This window comes from Aedes albopictus, chromosome 3 (assembly GCF_035046485.1).
Source record: "Aedes albopictus strain Foshan chromosome 3, AalbF5, whole genome shotgun sequence".
Lineage (NCBI taxonomy): Eukaryota > Metazoa > Arthropoda > Insecta > Diptera > Culicidae > Aedes > Aedes albopictus.
The window spans coordinates 184,963,511-184,983,768 of NC_085138.1; the positions used below are offsets into that span (position 1 = coordinate 184,963,511).

At 42.3% G+C, this 20,258-nt stretch overlaps 3 protein-coding genes across 11 annotated transcripts in view; 1 reads left to right on the plus strand and 2 right to left on the minus strand.

Moving 5' to 3' along the window:
• Window positions 1-1,890, plus strand: part of LOC109398831 (protein AF-10) — a 66,134-nt gene extending 64,244 nt beyond the window's left edge. For 4 of the 9 annotated variants that reach the window (XM_062856445.1, XM_062856446.1, XM_062856444.1 and 1 more), the window contains one exon: window positions 16-1,887. In XM_062856445.1, coding sequence (XP_062712429.1) covers window positions 16-279 — 264 coding nt within the window. In that variant the 3' untranslated portion in view covers window positions 280-1,887. Of the gene's footprint in view, window positions 1-15 lie in introns of all 9 variants that reach the window. The other 5 variants (XM_062856447.1, XM_062856448.1, XM_062856454.1 and 2 more) reach the window with 4 other exon arrangements.
• A 5,189-nt stretch (window positions 1,891-7,079) lies between these two features.
• LOC115261342 (ELMO domain-containing protein 2) lies at window positions 7,080-13,502 on the minus strand. The gene is made up of 2 exons (XM_029862795.2): window positions 12,447-13,502; window positions 7,080-7,644 (listed from the first exon to the last, which is right to left on the minus strand). Exons 1-2 carry the CDS (start codon window positions 12,984-12,986, stop codon window positions 7,228-7,230), a joined length of 957 nt encoding a protein of 318 aa, XP_029718655.2. The 5' UTR covers window positions 12,987-13,502; the 3' UTR covers window positions 7,080-7,227.
• A 1,494-nt stretch (window positions 13,503-14,996) lies between these two features.
• LOC134290486 (uncharacterized) lies at window positions 14,997-17,944 on the minus strand. The gene is made up of 3 exons (XM_062857638.1): window positions 17,548-17,944; window positions 16,958-17,016; window positions 14,997-15,182 (listed from the first exon to the last, which is right to left on the minus strand). Exons 1-3 carry the CDS (start codon window positions 17,942-17,944, stop codon window positions 14,997-14,999), a joined length of 642 nt encoding a protein of 213 aa, XP_062713622.1.
• Between the last annotated feature and the right edge of the window lie 2,314 nt (window positions 17,945-20,258).

Consider the following 20,258-nt stretch of genomic DNA (forward strand, 5'->3'; position numbering starts at 1 on the left):
CCGGTCGGACTATAGATTCCACTCTTGTTGGAGCACCACCAACAGGAGCACCATTCCCAACAGCAACAGCAAGCGCATCACCTACGGCAAACATCTCCAACCGTTTCGTCACGTTCCCACCAGTCGCACTCGGCACGTGCATCGGGCGGCAATTCCCACCACCCTCCCGGTCCACTGTCCCATCACCATCCTTCGTTGACCTCAGCCGCACCTTCGTCCCATGCACCACCACCGCCACCGGCACAGCAACAGCCGCTTCCCCAACGGCAGCGACACTAGGTCCTAGGTCTTAGTCTGATAGGCTATGTGGAATCTCACGGTAGAGCACTGAAAACTGTGTGCGGCACCCTTATTTAAGTACAAATTGATCATATTCACTGAACAGGACAACACGTGACACGCAAATAGATATAGTGGATGTACTTCTTTGAACAAACGATGAAAAGACTGTAACTGAGCAGTTTGGGCACCAACAATTTGGTGCATGCCAAAATTGAAGACTATTGCATCTAACTACCATTAAACTGGATTGAAATACACTGCTACTAAAATCTTAAATTGCACTTCTTAGTAGACTGTAGTTGAGCTATTACTAACTTGCAAGGGTTTGATCGCTGCTAGTCTACATATATTCATTTTCAGTTAATTTCTGTTGGAATATCGATGCTTTATAAAGTTGATCTGTATGTTTTCAAAGTGTCTGAGAATTACCTAGTTTCAAGTCGGGTCTGAGTACCATTAGTTATCCTACGATGTGAGCTTTCGACTAGCATGGGAGACTTGGCCTTATGACCTTCTTGTGCATCAAGAAAGCAGCTCTCAGATATCTATTTTGGCCTAGGTGCTTCTAATTTGGTCACTCCCGTAAGAAATACTCACGATTGGCCAAAATAGAAACCAAAGTTAAAAATATAGCCAAAGCTAGCGCTGTACTTCTATTTTGGCCAGTGTCTTTCAATACATAAACTAAATATTAGCACAGTTCCTCATAATTCCTCTTTGACAGGCCTAAACCGATGCTCCTATCCTATGGAGAGCTTTTATGCACATTTCTGATGAACTTTGATCCATGTATTTATGGAGGATTTCAGACTTAAATTAGTTTTCGGAGGAGCTTCAGCAAGAACTTCTTTGAACAGACTAGAAGAGGTTCTTGGAACCATCATAGAACCCAAATAAAAAGTATTAGATTTTATGACCGTTCTAAAAACCTCAACAAGACTAATTGGCCATTAAAGTTGTTATTGAGTAGCCTGATCATATTTGAAAGACTCTTGTAAACGCCAGAAGAGTCTGAACATCGAGCCTTCCCAAAAACTTTCCCGGATTTATATTTTTTTATAGCATCCCGATCAGAAAGGCATAACAAAAATGTAACAAAATTATATCAACGGTTGATATATATATATCAACGTTTGTTATATTTAGATATATTTGACAGAATTGATCTGAAAACCTGATATAATTATATCAGAATTATAACAAGATCAGTTATAATCAAAATAAATTCATGTTGATCATCTTTATATCAACATTATAACAAACTCAGTTATAGTTTTGAAAATGAAGTGTATGTCAAATGAATATGTTACAGGTGGTGTTTGGTGCGCAATTTCGCCGCTCTGTGGTGTACAGCCATACTCTTCACTCCCATACTAATTCTTCGTCTTGACGTAACGTCCCCACTGGGTCAAATCCAGCTTCTCAGCTTAAGTTATTAACTGAGAGCTGCCGCTGCCAATGACCATTTTGCATGTGTGCATCGTGCAGCAGGCACGAAGATACTCTATGCCCAAGGATGGCAAGAAAATTTCCTTTATGCAAAGTTCCTGGACCCACCGGAAATCGAACTCTTCACACCCAGCGTGGTCTTGCTGGATACCCTACCCACGCCCTTATAGCTGTGGCTATATGGGCCAGCCACTACTCCTCACGGAGAACCAATGTTTACACTTTTGCATGGCATTCATTGAACGATTAACATTTATACAAATTTCAAAATTACTCGTACGCTCCCATTTGACGACAAACATGCCTATAGGGGTTATCTGCAGATGAGAGACTCTCTTTAAGTCTCCTCTATTTTGATTACAACGTACTTGTATTTATGAATTTGGATTTTTCTCATGTCAGAAGGTAAAGCAACCCTTTTTTGATCTTCACATAACAAATTGTAAAAATGTGACATCGTGATAATTTAATGAGAATCAGAACAAAGAGAGCCTCTCTTTTGCAGATTGGACCTTTAGGCATGTTTGTCGTCAATTTTTGTCAAATACCAACATGTTTTGGTATTCCAAGGTGATTTGTAAACCAAACGTGGTTCCCATGCCGAAATTATTGCAAAATATTCGCGTAAGTGGTTGCTCGAGCTGATTTTCGATCTATGTAAGTCTTAGTCACTCGTTGAGCGCCACGGATTTGGTCTATTAGGGTTACACATATATTAGTGCTAAAAAAATTAAGTGTGCTCCACTGATATTGGCTACCTTTATTCAGGACACGAGTGCTACTAGTAGTACTAGAGTATCTAGACACATCTCAAACAATTATATGCAGCTACAGAAGCGTTTAATATTAATTCCAATCTATACGATAAGTGAGGCATCAAAAGGGATTTGAAAAGGATGATTTTCATCGAAACTGTCAACATTCCTGTAATAAGTTTTAAGTGTCACAATCCTCCACTGATCATGTTTGAATGATTTCGTTTAACATCCACTTACAATTTGAGAGCGGTATTCAAATAGGATTAAAGCAATGATACAAAATCTCTACTGAAATCAAGCTGATGTAATAATTTTTGCAATCGTTTACCATTAGAAACTTTGATAGAGTAGTGTGCGGTGGTTCGGCAGCAGCAAAGCCATATTCGCATAAATGGGTGAGCTGGTTTCATGCTATTATTTTATCGTGAATGTTCGTTGTAAAATAACATGACTTAAATATATGCCATACAATTAATGTTCATAATAATTCAGTAGAAATACAGCTGCTGATCATCTGCAAACATGTAGATTAGCGTGGTTCAAAAAATCGTTTTTGCTCCACACCGCTTATTCGATTTGTAACCAGAATCTATGTCTCCTCCCAAAATTTGAGCTAATTTGGTTGAAAATTGAGACTGCACAAGCCCTTCAAAGTTTATATGGGAATTACTACGGGAAACGACGTTTTTCATTCAATCGACCGTAACATTTTCCCAACTGTCTAAGATGATTAATTGAAACCTGATACTCATAGGCAACTTTATTAGCTACAACTTTGCCGAAGACCGCTTTGAAATCGGACGGCTAATTAATTAGTTATCGATTTTCATCGAACTGGAGAAACTTTAACAGTGATCCTCCAGCTTCCCAGCAGGCAACATTGCTGCTGTATATGGGTCCAAAGATAGAACACAGAAATCATGGCTACTATGTTTCACTGCTAATTGCAGTGATGCCCATCAAATAGTTCAATCAGGGCGTCGCAACTGGTGATTTTTACGTGACTCCAATTTCATCATATTTCAACGACCCTGTTCCCCCAGTAAGCGGTGTGGAGCAAAAACGATTTTTTGAGCTAATATAGATATTACATACTTTCAAAGATGATGGAAGGCCGTTGGCACATAAGGCTAACAGCAATGGTTCTGAAACCGATCCTTGTAGCACTCCCGATGGAATACCGATCGGGCTAGAATGATTTGCTTTAACTTCCTCTATTTGAAAGCGGTTATTCAAATAGGATTTACTCAGTGACACAGAATCTCAACGGAAATCAAATAGATGTGATAATCTCTGCAGCAGTTCAAAATGAGAAACCCTGTTAAAAGCTTTTGAAAAACCAATCAATAGCAGAATATTATCGATATGTTGATGGACATCGTCATGCATATTGAGCAAATGCCAAGGCAAATACCGAAGTTCGAAGTTGGAATACTTAGTATTTAGTGAAGTACCTAGTAGCTTGGAATACTTGAGGAAATTGCTTGTTGTGAGTATTTTTGCTGCAAATAAAAACATTATATGAGATCACGAGGCAAAGCAAAACTCACAAAATTGCTTTAGTATGTCAATTCTTGTACCATATAATGTTTAAATTGGGCTTTAAACACTTATTTTTTTATTTCACAAGCCACCTAAATCTAACAATCTCCAGGAATGCATACTAACGCCACGAAGTGATGTAATTTCCAATCACAAGACTACTGCATATCTTTGCTAGGCAGGAACTTCCTTTATGGTGAGAAACATTAGATAATTATCTCGCTAGCGCCAAGAAAAGGTGAAATTGTATACAGTTATGTTCCGACTTTATCACCCCCTCCACGCGTCAGACCTTCATTTTTTATTAATGCCCTGTTACATTTTAGGGAAAATCTCCTCCCTCTTCTTCAGGATGAAGTTTGTATGCGTGCTTTCCAACGTTCAAAATATTGAAAACGCATATAGATTTTTACAGTGTTTGAAAACATTTATGGAAAGGGGGTGATAAAATCGGAACATTACTGTACCACTCTTTTCAATGTCTTGAGAGCCATTGACTATCTTTACCACTTTAAAGAAGATACGACATTTATTTCTGGTCTGAATCACGAGACAAAACATGCTAAAATGCAAAGCACATTCTTGAGTTACAATTGTAACTAAATTATATCCACTTTTGTTATTATATCCTAAGATGACGTAATTGCGATCAATTGTATCAAGAATACTTTTATGTGACGTCATAGTTTCCCTCGCCTGTGCGTTGGACAAACAAGTCTATTTATAGACCAGCCACCAAAACGAAGAACCACTTGATCTTAAACCTCCCCTCACTTCAAGTGCTGCAATGGCCTCATGGATAAAGGCGCCGGATTGTAGTTGAAGGCTGGCGTCCTTGGTTCGATTCCCGTCTGGGTGTGGGTTTTTTACATACTAAGTGGGGCAAGTTTTTTATACAAAAAACTTTTCGCTAAAAATAAATAACACTCTTAATAAAAATTAACCTAAAAATGAGTTAAAATTTACCCAACTCAATTTTTACCCAATATATTTATATCTAATTTATAACAACATGTGTTATAATTTTTCGATCATTCTAAGATTTATTATATCTCACGTTGTTATAAATTTGTTAAAATTGTATCAAGACCTGTTATAATTATGTTATGGCTAGAGCAATTTTTGTTATAATTTTTGTTATTTTAACACCTAACCGGCGAATTTTATAACTCATTCTGTTATGAAAATTTTTTGAAATAAATAACTCAATCGGTTATAATTTTGTTATGCCTTTCTGATCGGGATCGATACGAATTTTTCTGAAATATTTTTTCTCGTTGTTATAAACACACTTATATTTTGGTAGTGTTGTAGTGCTTTGAACTGGCGTCAAATCCTTTGTAAAATGTGCATATTATTATCGCATATATAATGTACTTATAAGCTGAACATAAATAAACATAGAACAAACACAAACAATAGTATCGAAAGACGCTCTCTCGCTGTTTTTCGAATAAATATGTTTAATGTAATAGTTTAAGGAAACCATTAAGTTGATGTAAGAAATATGGATAGCATTTAATCCAAACTTGAGCATTTTTTTTTCTTTGTTACGGTCTGTTTTAATCACTACATTGCTTGTTGTGTTATCTTTCATTAATAGAAAAAGTTGATTCAAAGAGAATCTGATTCACAGTGCAATCCGATCATCATGATTTCGATTCTATAGTGTTCACGTTTATCCTCTACAAATACAGCACTCAGGTTGGAGCTCCGTTTGCCCGGACGAAAATTATGAGAATGACAGTGTAGCATTTTGGTTCATAGAATTGAAACATAAAAATGTAATACCATAATGGACAGTAACTTAAATGAAAATATAGTTGATTGCTACCCTAGAAATTTATTGATAAACATAATATTGGTAGGAAAAGGCAAAATTAAAAGGAATACAAATTAACAAACATAGAGCACATAAAGCTATTGTCAGGAATGCACCTAATAATCATTATCTCATGAACAAGAAATGAAATAAAGTCACCTTAAATGATACCAGTATGCATTATTTGAATATCACAAATTCCATACAATTTCAACTATTGATTTTGTAGATCAATTTCTTTGAATTATTTTATATAGGGTCTTGTACCATTTGGGCAGATGTACCTATTTTGGGCACTTGCAGCTACAACTAAGTCAATTTCCAACCGATTGATTTGAATTTTTGTATAGAGTTAGGCATGTACAGTCTAACTCTGTACAAAAAAACAAATCAATCGGTTTGAAATTGACTTGGTTATAGCGGCAAGTGCCCAAAATAGGTACACCTGCCCAAACGGTACAAGACCCTACTGCTCTCCTGAACGCTCATATTACCATTACTTCTACTATTGGGGCAAAGCAAGAAAAACGTTAAGAAAATTATTGTTTAAAATAGGGTTTGGGCTTGGGTTTGGGTAATTCATCAGGTATCAGTAGGTCGGCTCCAGAGCAGAGTTTAAAATTTTCATTTTCAATGAATGAAATTCGACATGAATTTTGAAAATTCTCAACTGAGGGATCAAAATAAAATTCATTTTGGTGAATGAATTTTTTCATCTATTCATTCATTTTTCTGTCACTGACAATTTTCACTGAGAAATAAAACTGGACCGTAACTCCCGATTATACTTCCAATCACCTCAAAACTTGTGTATAGCAGTTAATTAGAATATTAATTATGTTCTCTATTTGCCCATTAAGTCGGATTGTACGTCTGTTAACAGAAATTGGTCATTTTACGACGTGCGAAAAAATATTCGTGACAGAGAATTGAATGAAAAAAGAGAGGCATTCAGCTGACAATGAATGTGGCCAAACACGAATGAAAAAATGAGAATGTCAATCTTCACTTTCAATCTTCGAATTTTTTACTCTCTGCTCCAGAGGCACGTTCTCCTCCATTTGGGAAATTTGTGCCATTAATTTGTCATTGTCATAATTAAAGCTAATACATTTTTTGCAATATGCTTCTATTGTTGGTGGATACAGTGTACCATCACTACCTTCACTATTGGTGCTACCACCACTAAGGGAAATTTTTAATCGTCTTCATTTATAAAACACCAGTTTATTTAGAAATAATTTATCACTTTATTCTTTGCCATTACCTCTTACTATCAACTGTGCATACAGCATAAACTAAATCACACTTTGCTATAAATATTGATTCGAAACTACACTAAAAATAAAGCACGGAAAGCGTAACTCGTAACTCTCAAATGTTTTCAACTAGCAAATTCATTTTGAAGCAGCAGCTATCACTGGTCAACAATTTTCGGATGTTTTCTTCGAACTTTTTCTGTATCCAGCTGAAGTCCATTATGCTCTTCGGTTTGCACTCCACCCAGTACCGATCGAATTCGAAAAATAAATAGCAATAAAAGTGATGAAACGTTTCGATCGATAGCCGGGGCTGATTGTAGAAGTGCGTTCGCGCCACGCCGGACTTAAGCAGATGATAAGCCATCGACGTAAGGTTGATACCGACGATGGCCATGAAGTAGCCGTGCGTGGGGTGGTGTGAGTGCGATAACAGATGCCGCGCAGCTCCGTTGTATTCGCGCGCGAAGAACACCAGATTGTCCAGCCCGAGGACGCCCATGCCGCGGAAGTCAGTCTTTGGATCGTCGCCCTGGAAAGAAAGAACGGATATGAATAACAAATAATAACACCGTAGACAGTACACAATTCTCCACATTTATATGGAGAATCTGAATAAAAATACATTGTACTACCATGAAGTTAGGAGAAGTTAGTTAGTAGATCATTTTTAGTAATTTCTGAAGAAACTGCTAAAAGCGTTTGGCGGAATTTCAAACTGAACTCTTTGAAAAGCTCTCATTCCAAATAATCCTCACTCACTTATTTATCCTGAGCACCCCTTGCAATGGCGATGGCACAAATTTTCCAAATGGAGGAGAACGTCCCTCTGGAACCTACCTACTGATACCTGCTCGCTATCCACTTTCTTGATTTCCTTGTTGAGGCTTCATCGCCACGAGCCTCCGAGTCTGCCTCTGCTGCGATGTTCTGCCGGATTCCAATCCAGCGTTAGCTTGCAGATTCGTCTCCGCTTTCCGGTAGCGTATGGCCGACCTATCTCCATTTTCGTTCTCGAATTTCTGTTGATATCGGTTTCTAATGGCATCATTGATGAAGCTCTGTATTCGAGACCTAGCTGTGATGCCACCAGGCCCGAATTATAACCCGCAGACATCGATTGACTAAAACCTGAAGCTTCTGTGTGATTCTGCTGACACGCATCATGTTTTGCTGGCGTGTTGCAGTACAGATTTCACGTTGGAATCGATTTTTTGTGCATTGACCTATCTGATTAGATCTTCATGTATTTTTTTTTAACTGTATTAACTAGATTTTTAGCCCTGGGCTAGTTCATCTCGGGACCCACGCTTTACTTCCCTTCCGAAGGAAGAACTCACATTTTGCGAGTTTGTCGGGAGTGGGATTCGATCCCAGGTCCTCGGCGTATTCATGTATTTTGTAAAGCACCTAGCCCTGGCCGTCTTGAACCGTGTTCCTATGTCGATCTTGGTATCGCCGTCTGGCGCTATCCCTCTGCCAGAAGTTTTGTCCGATCCCATTCGGGTCGTTGCTGGAGTGAGACAAGGATGTATACTATCACTGCTACTGTTCCTCATGGTAATCGACGAGATCCTGGTTGGTGCGATTGACCGTGAACCAAATCGTGGATTGCTGTGGCAGCCCATTACCATGGGGCACCTAAATGACTTCGAATTGGCTGATAACGTTGCTCTCCTAGCTCAACGGCGCTCTGATATGCAGAGCAAGCTCAATGATCTTGCCAACCGCTCCTCAGCGGCAGGTCTTACCATAAACGGCAACAAGACCAAATCGTTGGATATAAACATGGTCAACCCTTCCAACTTTACGGTAGCTGAGCAATCAGTGGAGAAAGTTGGAAGCTTCCAATATCTTGGTAGCCAAATGGCGGCCGATGGCGGAACCAAGATCGACATAGGTGCACGGATCAATAAGGCAAGGGCTGCTTTTGCGAGTTTAAGAAATGTATGGAAAAACAACCAGATCAGTCGACGCACCAAAATCCGAATTTTCAACTCGAACGTGAAATCTATGCTGCTATATGCCAGTGAAACCTGGTGTGTATCAGTGGAGAACTGCAGGTCTTCATCAGTAAATGCCCGCGGTATATAATTCGTGCATGGTGGCCTCACAATTGGATCTCCAACGTGGAGCTCCATCGTCGATGTCATCAAAAGCCGATAGCGACAGAAATTCGGGAACGAAAGTGGAGGTGGGTCGGCCACACTCTAGGCAGGGGCGGATACGAAATCTGCTAGCAAGCGTTAGATTAGAACCCAGCAGGACAACGCAGCAGAGGCATAGCCAGAGGCTCATGGCGGCGCAGTTTCAACAACGAAATCAAGCAAGTCGACAGAAATTTGACCTGGCCATAGCTCAAGGCGATGGCTGGCAATCGCCCAGGATGGAAATCTTTCAATTCGGCCCCCTGCACCACCGTGGGTGCCCAGGACTGAAAGTACGACCTTCTCCACTGCTTACCCAGTTACTATGCAGTTGGAGGGGTTGACCGTGTTTACATCCAATGTTTTGGTCCACTGATTCGGTACACGGTCAATCGCCCCCACCATGATCTCGTCCTCGCCATACAACGTCCATTCTCGTACATCCATGCCTCACACCAGTGACTACGCGGATGGAGTCGGACAAAGCTCCGTTATGCAGCACTCTACATGTAAAAGCCTTGTATAAGGTTAAACATTTATCCGGAACTTCACTGCGCCTCAGGGTGCCCCACAGGTTTTCATGGTTCAGACGATCGAAAACCTTGTCGTAGTCAATGAATACCAAATTAAATAGAAGGACTCTTGGAATTTGTTGACCTAGTCCAAGATTTTACGGAGCGTATCCTATATCCGACTTAGGGTACCTTTGCATAGAACTTTGTGAACAATACACGGTAAAATGATGCCACGCCAGTTGCCGCACGCTATACAGCGCACCACTTCCGAAGTTAGGTCCAACGCACGGATTTGAAGAAAAATCCAACTTCCCTAGTCGAAAATTCCGGGTTTCAGCTGCTCAGAGAATATTGATTTCGGAATAGTTGCGCTATTCCTTACCGGTCAGACTAAGGCCTGAGTGTCCTCTGCTGTACGTAGGAGTCGTCTTCAGTCTACTCGATCCATGGCTGTATTTCTCCAGTTCCGCACTCTGCGAAGGGTCCGCAAATCGTCCTCCACTTGATCGACCCACCTAGCTCGCTGTGTACCACGTCTTCTTGTACCGGAAGGATGACTCCCGAGCACAATTTTAGTCGGGTTTCTATCCGACATCCTGATGATCCGCCCACCGTAGCCTTCCGATTTTCGCGGTGTGGACGATGGTTGGTTCTCTCAGCAACTGATGCAGCTCGTCGTTTATTCTTCAAGTCCCGTATTCCATCTGCACTCCGCCGTAGATGGTAAGCAACACCCTCCGTTCGAAAATTCCAAGGGCGCGTTGGTCCTCTGCACGTAGGGTCCATGTTTCGTGTCCATAGAGGACGACCGGTCTAATCAGCGTTTTGTAGATAGTTAACTTCGTGTGATGGCGAACTTTGTTCGATCGTTCAAAGTAAGCTCGATTTCCTGCCACAATGCGGTAATACTTCCTCCTCTCAAGTCTTGGTAATGACCCAGTGTAGTGCTCTCAGCAGTGCTTCTCCACCATATCTTAGAAGCTCGCTTGGTAACTGTTCTGCTCCACCGGCATTGTTGTTTTTCAACCGGCCAACCTCCCCCTCGACCTCTTCCTTAATCTCTTGGAGGTTAGAGCCAGGAAATATTTCGTGTTGCGCACATACTTCTAGATCTGTTACCATGCCACCTTCGGTGCTTGCAACGTCGCCATTGAGGTGCTCAATGCTGCCACCACCTTTCGACCACCTCACGCTCGCTCGTGAGAAGATTGTCTCGGCACGTGTCGGCTTGTGGCACGAAGCGCCTCTGCGCGAGCGGTTCAGCTTCTCGTAGAACTTCCGTGTATCCTTAGCGCTGTACGTTCTCGTTCTTCCTGCTGGCGCTCCTTTCTCCGGAACACAGAGTTCTGCCTGTTTCGCGCCTGTCTATAACGTGCCTCATACGCCCTCGTACGGTGTTGCAGCATTCTCGCCCATGCTGCATTCTTTTCGTTTTTTTTTCAACTGTTCACACTCGCCGTCGTACCAGTCGTTTCTGTGATTCGGAGTCGCGAAGCCTAGTGCTGCAGCCGAGGAACTACCTATGGCGGATCGGATGTCCCTCTCCAGCCATCTTCAAGTGTAGCTGCGACAAGCGGCTCTTCCGTTGGTAGAGCCACTGCTAACGCACGTAGTCTTGAGCCACTTCTACGTTACGTAGCTGCTCGATGTTGAGCCGCGGCGCTCGATTTCGACGCGTGGTAATTACCGTCGATAGTTTTGGGCACCTGCATACAGCGACTAGGTAGTGATCTGAATCAATTTCGCACTGCGGTATGTGCGGGAATTGGTTATATCCGAGAAGAATTTACCGTCGATTAGAACGTGGTCGATTTGGTTTTCTGTTTGATGGTCGGATGACTTTATGGATGTCTTTGCGGGGGAAGAAAGTGCTTCGGACTACCACACCACGGGAGGTTGCAAACGCATCGCTGGCCGTTATCATTCGATACGTCGTGCAGGCTATTTATTCCGATTACCGGTATGTACATTTCCTCCCTTCCCACCTGCGCGTTCATGTCGCCGAGAACGATTTTCACGTCACGCGGCGAACAACCATCGTATGTTTGCTCTTACTGTGCATAGAATGATTCTTACTCGTTGAATTATATATGTGGCACAGACAAACAGACGTAATTCTTAGAGGAAATTCATCAAAAAATTTTACCCGGTGTCTTTTTCATTAGCGCACTGCCACCTGTTGGTAGAAGCGCGCGAGACATTGTCGGCCATGATGGATTTTGATTTGACAATTGCCTAACAAACACACTACGAGAACGAGTACAACGTCAAAGCGATCGAACACTAGCGCCTCTAGTGGAAGGATCGCGGAAATCAAATAAAATTTGAATTGATATGTAAATGCATGTGCCAAGCCGTTTTAAAGAGTGTTATGTCTATTTGTCTGTGTTTGTGGTAGCGTCTGGGACCATTTGGGCAGGAGGACCTATTTTAGGCACTTGTTTTAACTCAATGAGTTTTTAACCGACTGACTTGATTTGAGGGACACAATCAGATACGTACAGTATCTAGCCACAATCGAAAATTCAAGTCAATCGGATTGAAATTGACTGAGCTATAGCAGCAAGTGCCCAAAGTAGGTCCCCCAGCCCAAATGGTCCCAGACCCTATGGTAATTTTATTTTGTAATTGCCATTCAAGCATAGTGGAATAATTATCGACAGCATGCTTACCTGAAAGCCAATATCCTGCCATTGATTAGAAATCCTGTTTTCCAACGGTTCATCGTCGCCCATCAGTAGCTTCCATAAGGTTAGCAACTTTTTCTCGTGTTCGGGATTTTCCGAATCATACTGTGTGCTCCTCAGCTGTTCCACCAAGCAGACCAACCTCTTGTAGCTCCAAATTTTCTCAGCACAAACTCCAAAAGTCCTCGGGAAGTCAATGTGCACCTTGGGATTTATCTTCTTGACCTGAAGTACCGTTCCAATCGCTCGAGTGTGTATCTCTTCCATCAGGAAGTACTCGTCGACATCCCGGTTGACTAGTTCATTCAAAATCACTATCATCTGCCTGATCCGGGGCCTTCTGGAGAGCTCCAGCGAAGTTTGAACCTTCTTGGTTCGCAGCGCGCCCGGCGCACAGCCATAGCAAATCCGTTGCAGTTCGCACAGGTTGGTGAAACGGTGCAAGATCCATTTTAGGAAGGGTCTCGTCAGCAGATAGAAGTAGTTAAACAATTTAAATATCATACGTGGATCGGCTGGTAACATTCTGAGGAACGGATCTGTAGGCTGACTGGGTTGTAATTATAAATCCAAACTAAATCTATCGAACCAACTGTGTACGAAGTAACATTGTCATGACGACAAACTCTAATAAAGCACTTGGTTGACTGCCACACCAAACAGGTGATGTTATTCATTCATACTAGCATGTCGCGTAAGCTATTGGCAGGTACAAGCACACACCTTGATGTCCTTTCGAATACGCAATGCGCATGACGCGTGAACTGCCAAAAATTATTCCACCAGTGCACAGTTTTTCTACCTCATCGCAGTGAAATCCCCAGTTTTGTAATCGCAATCTTCCACGAGTTATCACGGTTATAAATTTACTCCCTCATAGTGCGTATCAATCCAGGAACTGAGGATGCGATTGATGGTTGTTTAGAAAATGATGTCGAAAGAATGACGACAAACTGCAGTGTGGGATGGGATGTAGCACTAGATGTGTGCTATGAACGTCGGAGATCGGAGAGGACTGACTAACTAAAGTAGGATGAAATTGGAATAACAAAGGGCTCTCTGCAGAAGAATGACAATCGTTTGAGCATTTATTTGTATGACATTCGATGTAGTGTGGTGGTAGAGCTAAAAGAGCAGTAAGATTGCGTACCGGACACTAGATGGGTCTGCTGGTAGTTTTTTCGAATCATATAGGGTAACGAACATACGATGGAAATGATATTGCGGATTTTTAGAAAAATTTCCACTCTGCGGTAGCCGCCGAGTTCTACCGCAGCTGTCAAAGTCCTACCGCAGGCTTGAAAATCATCCTATCATTGAAACTGTAGGCCAAATCAAAGCATGCTTGCAAGGTGAATTGAACTGAAAACCAACAACAAACAATGATCATCGGCGTCGTATCCAAGGCTATCCAAGGCATCGCTATGGCTCGCTAGGGTAAATTGATGATACCTCAGTGAAAATCAGTAGTCTGACAGCTGCGGTAGCTTTTCATTCTACCGTAAAACGGAAAGTTTTCTCTAAATTAGCAATACCTACCTGATAGTTTGTTGCAGCAGGGTAAGCTAAATTCACTGAAGACCTTCGGAAATCAATACAATGGTTGTTATCTCGTGAGAAAAGCCTGTTTATCCCACGAACATTTCGACAGTGATTCTTTATTCGCGACTACGAAGGTTGATGAGCCGGGAAACACTCTTTCTTCCTACAGGGTTTCTTATGGGAGTATGAGTGAAAAAAAGCAAAAAATCTTCCCTCCTTTACTTTCTCACAGAGAACCGCAAACAAAATCATCACCTTCGTAGTCCCCAATTAGGCTAGGAACTCATTGACATTTTCGATTTCTCTTTATCGATCCTCTCTTTGTGTTATCACAGAAACTGTTTTGAGTTTTCCAAAGATATTTTGGTTCAATTCTCAACTTCTGAATAGGATGCCCCACAGAGGTCCAATTTTGAGAAAAGCTGGCAGAAACTCAAATTTTGAACTTGTGTTTAATGGGTTACAGTATATCGAGCACTCATCTATAATGTCATGAGCATTGAATAGTTTTAAAAGAATTTGAAAATATTGATTTTGTATCTTGTACTGAATAGCTGCTGATGGAAAAATTACTGAATGTTTGTAAGCCTGCTAGCTACTAGGTACAGGATCACTACCTGCTACGGTAGTTATGCTGGAGCAGGGTCGCTTATGCTGATTGTCGGTCACACTCACACTACCACAATCATGTTCATGGAACGGGACCAAGGGGAGGAACAAGAAACGATGTTACGTTGGAAAGGTAAACCACAGATTTCTCACAGATTAATTGCTCACAAGCCACACTATCTGCCCTTCAGAACGGACCAATTAAGGCGAGGCCTGAAACTCCGTTATGAGCACGAAAAGCGAAAACTATTCAAAAAGGTGCAAATTACACAAATCAGGGATCACTGTGGAAAAACTAAGCCACTGGTTCAACATACAAAATCATGCCTATATTATTCAGGTTTTGGCCTAATCCTAAAGTGACGTCACTATCTTAATTCTAGTTTACAATACTTGCGGTTTAACGGTTTTAGGGTGGCGGGTGGTGGTTTTGGCGGATGACGGTGTGGCAACTGGCGGAATGGCGGTAATGGTGGCGGTGGCGGCGGAAATGGCGAATGCGGTTTTCTGGTGCTCACCGGAGGTTACCGGTTGGGCTCTCGATACCAGCGTTGGAGAGAACCGATCGTTCTAATGTTGAACCCGTACGAATACCAGGACTGGCATGCAGTTTCTGTCCGAGCGGTGATACTCGATCGAGATTTAGGACGTTTCTCGATCCTTCAGTCCTTGGATATCGCACGTGGGGGCTCTGGGGTTAAATGGGCTTTTCAGGAGGCGTCCCGGGCAGCCACTAGGAGAAATACACAAAAAGGCCCGCTGGACGGACCTTTTTGTTTCAACTATCGTTTTTCACACAATTGTTCCCTAATAGCTTTAGTAAATACAATGGGTTTTAATCACGTACTATAACTTGTGATCTAATTTTAAGTTTTTCGTTTTAACAATTTTCCTTTAGTTTTAAGTTTTACCTTTTTAATTTAGGGAACACGGCGCGCACTTCTAACTCCTTAAAAGGTCACGGACAGAAAGGCAGAATCAGATTTAGGCCAAGCTCAAGAAAACGATTTTAGTGAGAAATGGGCCGAAGTTTGCCGAAATATTGTCGAATGACCCTCTGTGGGTTACTTTTCGTACCGTCAGACATTGTGTCTTGCATGAAAGTTTATGATTCAAACCGCTGCCAATAAACTAAACAGGGTATGTGGGTGACTTTCTGCCAGCATGAGTGCATGAGTTCTTTTGACAGGAACAGGACCGGACTTTACTCAAGAACGAACTCAAAAAGGACAAATTCGGAACAGGAAAATATTGATTGTGGTAAAGCCACAAGCTAACAATATGGGACCAACGGTTACATTACCCCACATTCCCTCTTTTTAAAATGAATTATATTCATTTTAAAAAGTTAGCGTTGGGGACACAACACTGTCATTACACAAATGTTCCATGTCGATTTCAAAGTATTTATACTTAATAAATAATCAAATCAAAGGGAAACTAAACTGGCAACACTGCCTTTTCTCTGAGTGACTCTTTCCAGTGAGTGAAAGAACGTGAGAGTGAGAGGGCATTTTTACCAACACGTACACAATTGAGCTGTCAAACTCAAAGCTAGAATCTTCGGCAACATAAAGTAAACAGAAACTAAAAGTGAATCATAAAGTGAACGACAAAGTTGATTTTATCTAGTAGAGAGATTGTTAAAGGAGGAGCAATTGCAGTGGAAATAGAATGTTGTTTCCATCTTGTACGGACGAGCCGGACTTCCGCGCGATAGTCTCAGCAGTTCCTGTATCATTTACCTGTATTGTTTGCATTGATCGGCGATGGATACTGCCTTCGAAGCGTACAGAGGAATTTGGATTCTACTATGTAAAGGTGTGTACCGAGACGAGCTTCTGAACTAGACGAAAAGTACGGTTGTATGGCCTAATTATGTTTGTTTACATTCGCAAGGTGCACCGGATTGCGAACGTCGCGGCGGGTCAACATAACTTTATGCTGCTCGTGAATACGAAACGATAAGTGTTTTTTCTTGCTTTTTCTAGATCGGATCTAGTGTTTATTGTCTTTTGTTTCTTTTAGGTTTCTTCGGGCTTGATGTCAGCAGCCGAAAAAATACCCAGTGATTTTCCTTGGTCGTCTGCCAATTCATAAGAAGAGGTTCCTACGCGGGCGATAACCGTACAAGGAAGATACATTGGACCGAGTTTGGCGTTGTATGATTCGATCGCGGACGATTGCCTAAAATTTCGCTTTAGGACCTTCTGTCCAACGGTGTACGTCGGAGATGTGTTTCTGTGTCGAAGATTATAGATTTTCGCGTTCTTTTCGTAGTTTTTCCGGAGGTTTTTGTACACAATATTGTGAATTAAACGATCGATTTCTACCTTCCTACCTACCCTTTCCTCATCCGATACCTCTTCCTCATCCCTATCCACCCTATGCTCATCTCCTTTTCCTACAATTTCATGACCGAAAATTATCCTGTAAGGACTGAACCCGGTGGACCCATGGGGTGAATTATTCAGGACATACTCGATTTCAGATACTCGCGAATCCCACATCTTCTGATCCGAACGTACGTATGTGCGTATACACGCGTTTATCGTTCGATTTAATCGTTCGACCGGATTCGATTGGCTATGGTGCCGTGAGTTTTTCCAGTGTTTTACGCGGTATTTGTCAAGGAGGCTTTTAAAATCCTTTGACAGAAACGTTGTGGCATTGTCGCTGATCAAGTATTCTGGAGCAGAGTACCTTCGGAACCAGCTTTGTTCCAGGATCTGACACACTTGGGGAGCGGATATTTTGCGTAGGGGAAATAGAAGGCAGAATTTGGAAAATACATCCATTATTACGAGTAGATGAGAGTTACCGTTCTTGCTTCGTGGCAAGGACTGGATGAAATCCAGGGCAACTAGCTGAAAAGGCTTAGTGGTTATCCTTTGTCTTCCCATTTCGGGATGCTGGGATCTATTCGGTGGCTTACTTTGCTTGCAAATCATGCATTTTTGGATGTGAAATCGTACGTCGTTGGCCAACCTAGGCCAGTAATACTTTTTCTTGACCAAGGCTATGGTTTTATCGATTCCTAGGTGGAGGGCATCGTCATGCTCTTCCACTAAAACTTTTTCGCGCATGTTCGAGGGAATGCATACTTTCCACTCGAATCGATAATCTAGAAGATCGTTAGGGGTTGCTACAAACTTTTTGAGTACTCCATCGTCGATTCGAAAGTCTTTAAATCTTTCGGGTTCCGTTTGAACCTTTCGCATCATGTTGCTGTACCAATCTTGACTTTTCGGAGAAGTGGAGAGCTCTTCAACCGACCTCGATAGAGCATCAGGCACTACATTGTCTACGCCTTTGCGGTGCCGAATTATCATATCGTGTCTCTGAAGCTCTATGCTCCAACGGCAAAGTCGAGATGAGGTTCGCCAAGTACTACGAAGGATGTAGGTGAGGGCGGACGCATCGGTGTAAACCGTAAATTCCGAACCCTCTATGTAACACCGAAATTTGTCTACAGATCTTAGCACCGCTAGGGCCTCCTTTTCGGTGGCAAAATAGCGTTGCTGAGCACCGGCCAATTTTTGGGAAAAGTAGGATATGGGTTTATCTACTCCCTCATGGGATTGGGTAAGTACGCCGGCGATTGCTGTGTCGCTTGCATCGCAATGAATGCAAAAGGGCTTGCTAAAATCTGGGTTCGTTAAGATAGGGGCACTAATTAGCAACTCCTTAGTCTTGACGAACGCTTTCTCAGCTACATCGTTCCACCGTACTGATTTCGGCTTATCTTTCAAAAGATCGGTAAGGGGTCGTACTAGATCACTATAGCCGGAAATGAACCGCCTATAGTAATTGCACATTCCCAAAAAACGTCTCAAGGCTCGAAGAGAATTTGGACGCTCAAAATTCACTATTGCTTCGACGCGATTAGGGTTCGGACGAAGCCCATTTGTGCTCAGTATGTAGCCCAGATAAGGGACTTCCGTAACACAGAATTTGGACTTATCGATATTTATAGAGAGGTTGGCCTGCCCTAAACGCCTAGCTACTTCCCTGAGCAAAAACATATGTTCGTCGAACGTATCACTGATGATGATTATATCATCTAAGTAAATGAAGACCTTAGGCTCTAATTCTCCTCCGCCAAGGACCCGATCCATCAGTCTGGACAAGGTCGCCGGACTATTAACTAGACCGAACGGCATCCTTTTGAAGTGAAAAAGACCACGACCGAGTACCGAAAAGGCGGTGTATTTTTTTGACCTCGGGTGTAAGGGTATCTGTAAAAAGGCCTTGGATAGGTCTATAGTCGAAATATATTTACACGGGCCTAACCGACTTAGAATTCGGTCAGCATGTGGCAATGGATACGAATCTCGGACCGTCCGCTCATTCAGCAAACGTGCATCTAGGCACAGGCGCACCGAATTATCGGGTTTGTCGACTGGAACCAATCGGAGGGCCCAGTCACTGTATGAGCGTTCTATAATTCCTGCTTCTAACATCTTATCAAGTTCCTTATTTATTTGTTCCTGTCTTTTAGGCGATGTCGGAAACGGGTTTATACGCACCGCAGGTTTGTTCCTAGACTCGTCAGATAATTCTATCCGGTGACAAATGAGTGGCGTGGTGTCCAACTTTCCCTCCTCAGCCACTTTGAATTGAGCTTTCACTGAATCAAGTTCTCTTAATTGTTCATCAGTCATCTCCAGGGACGGGACATGGATGTCAAGCTCTTCCACCGAGCTTGGCGTGACTGATGGCACAATTTTAAAGGCTTTCCAGAAATCGGTGCCTAAAATAAGACTTCGTTTTAAATCCGGTACGACTAACGTCTCGATAAGTTTTGTTTCGCCGTTGAACGACATAGGGAGGTTCACACAACCCTTGACGCTAAGTTTTTGGCCACTAGCCGTAACCAGTTCGACCTTAGTGGGAAAAATCTTTAAATTACAGGCGGTTAAGATATGTTGTGCTCCAGCCCCCAGGATGCTACGGTGTGCACCGCTATCGAGCAAACCTGTGAGTGGAATTTTGAAAATGTTTACTTGTACGAAGGGCCGATCATCATGCTGAAGATGAATGAACAGCTCTTCAAGTTCTTTGGGTGTCTGGTCGTATTCAGCATTTTCAAACGGTTGAAATCCAAAAAAATGTAAGGTGTTACAGAGGTTTTTCTTAGAATAGGGGTTTTTAGTTTTTCCCTGACGGTCCCACCCCTGTCGGCCGTCTATTGTGCGTTTTTTGCACAAAATGGACAATGATCAGTGTCATAATTCAAAAAACCACATTTCCGACAGTATTTATGTTTTGGGCCTTCGCAATCGGTTGCATGATGACCGGGTAATCTGCAATTGAAACAGGTGCCTGGTGCGGGGACCTTGTACTTTTCTAACAGGACCTGCAAACCTTTGTCATCAGTTTTGGGTTTCGGTGGGGTCGGTTTCGCGGGTTCTTGAGGTCTCTGCCTTGTCGACTCCTCATCAGAACGTTCGGGCTTTGATCTATAAAATTGACGCGATTTGAATTTACGGTTAGGGTCATCCGCGGCAGGATTTTGCCTGGGCTTCTGACCAAGGCTCACCTCATTTACTTGCGCGCGGTTTCGCGAAGCACTGGGATCTTGTGCGTTCGTATTGAATTTGAACCAAAACGTCGCGTCCAATTGTCGACCAAATTTCTTAAGGT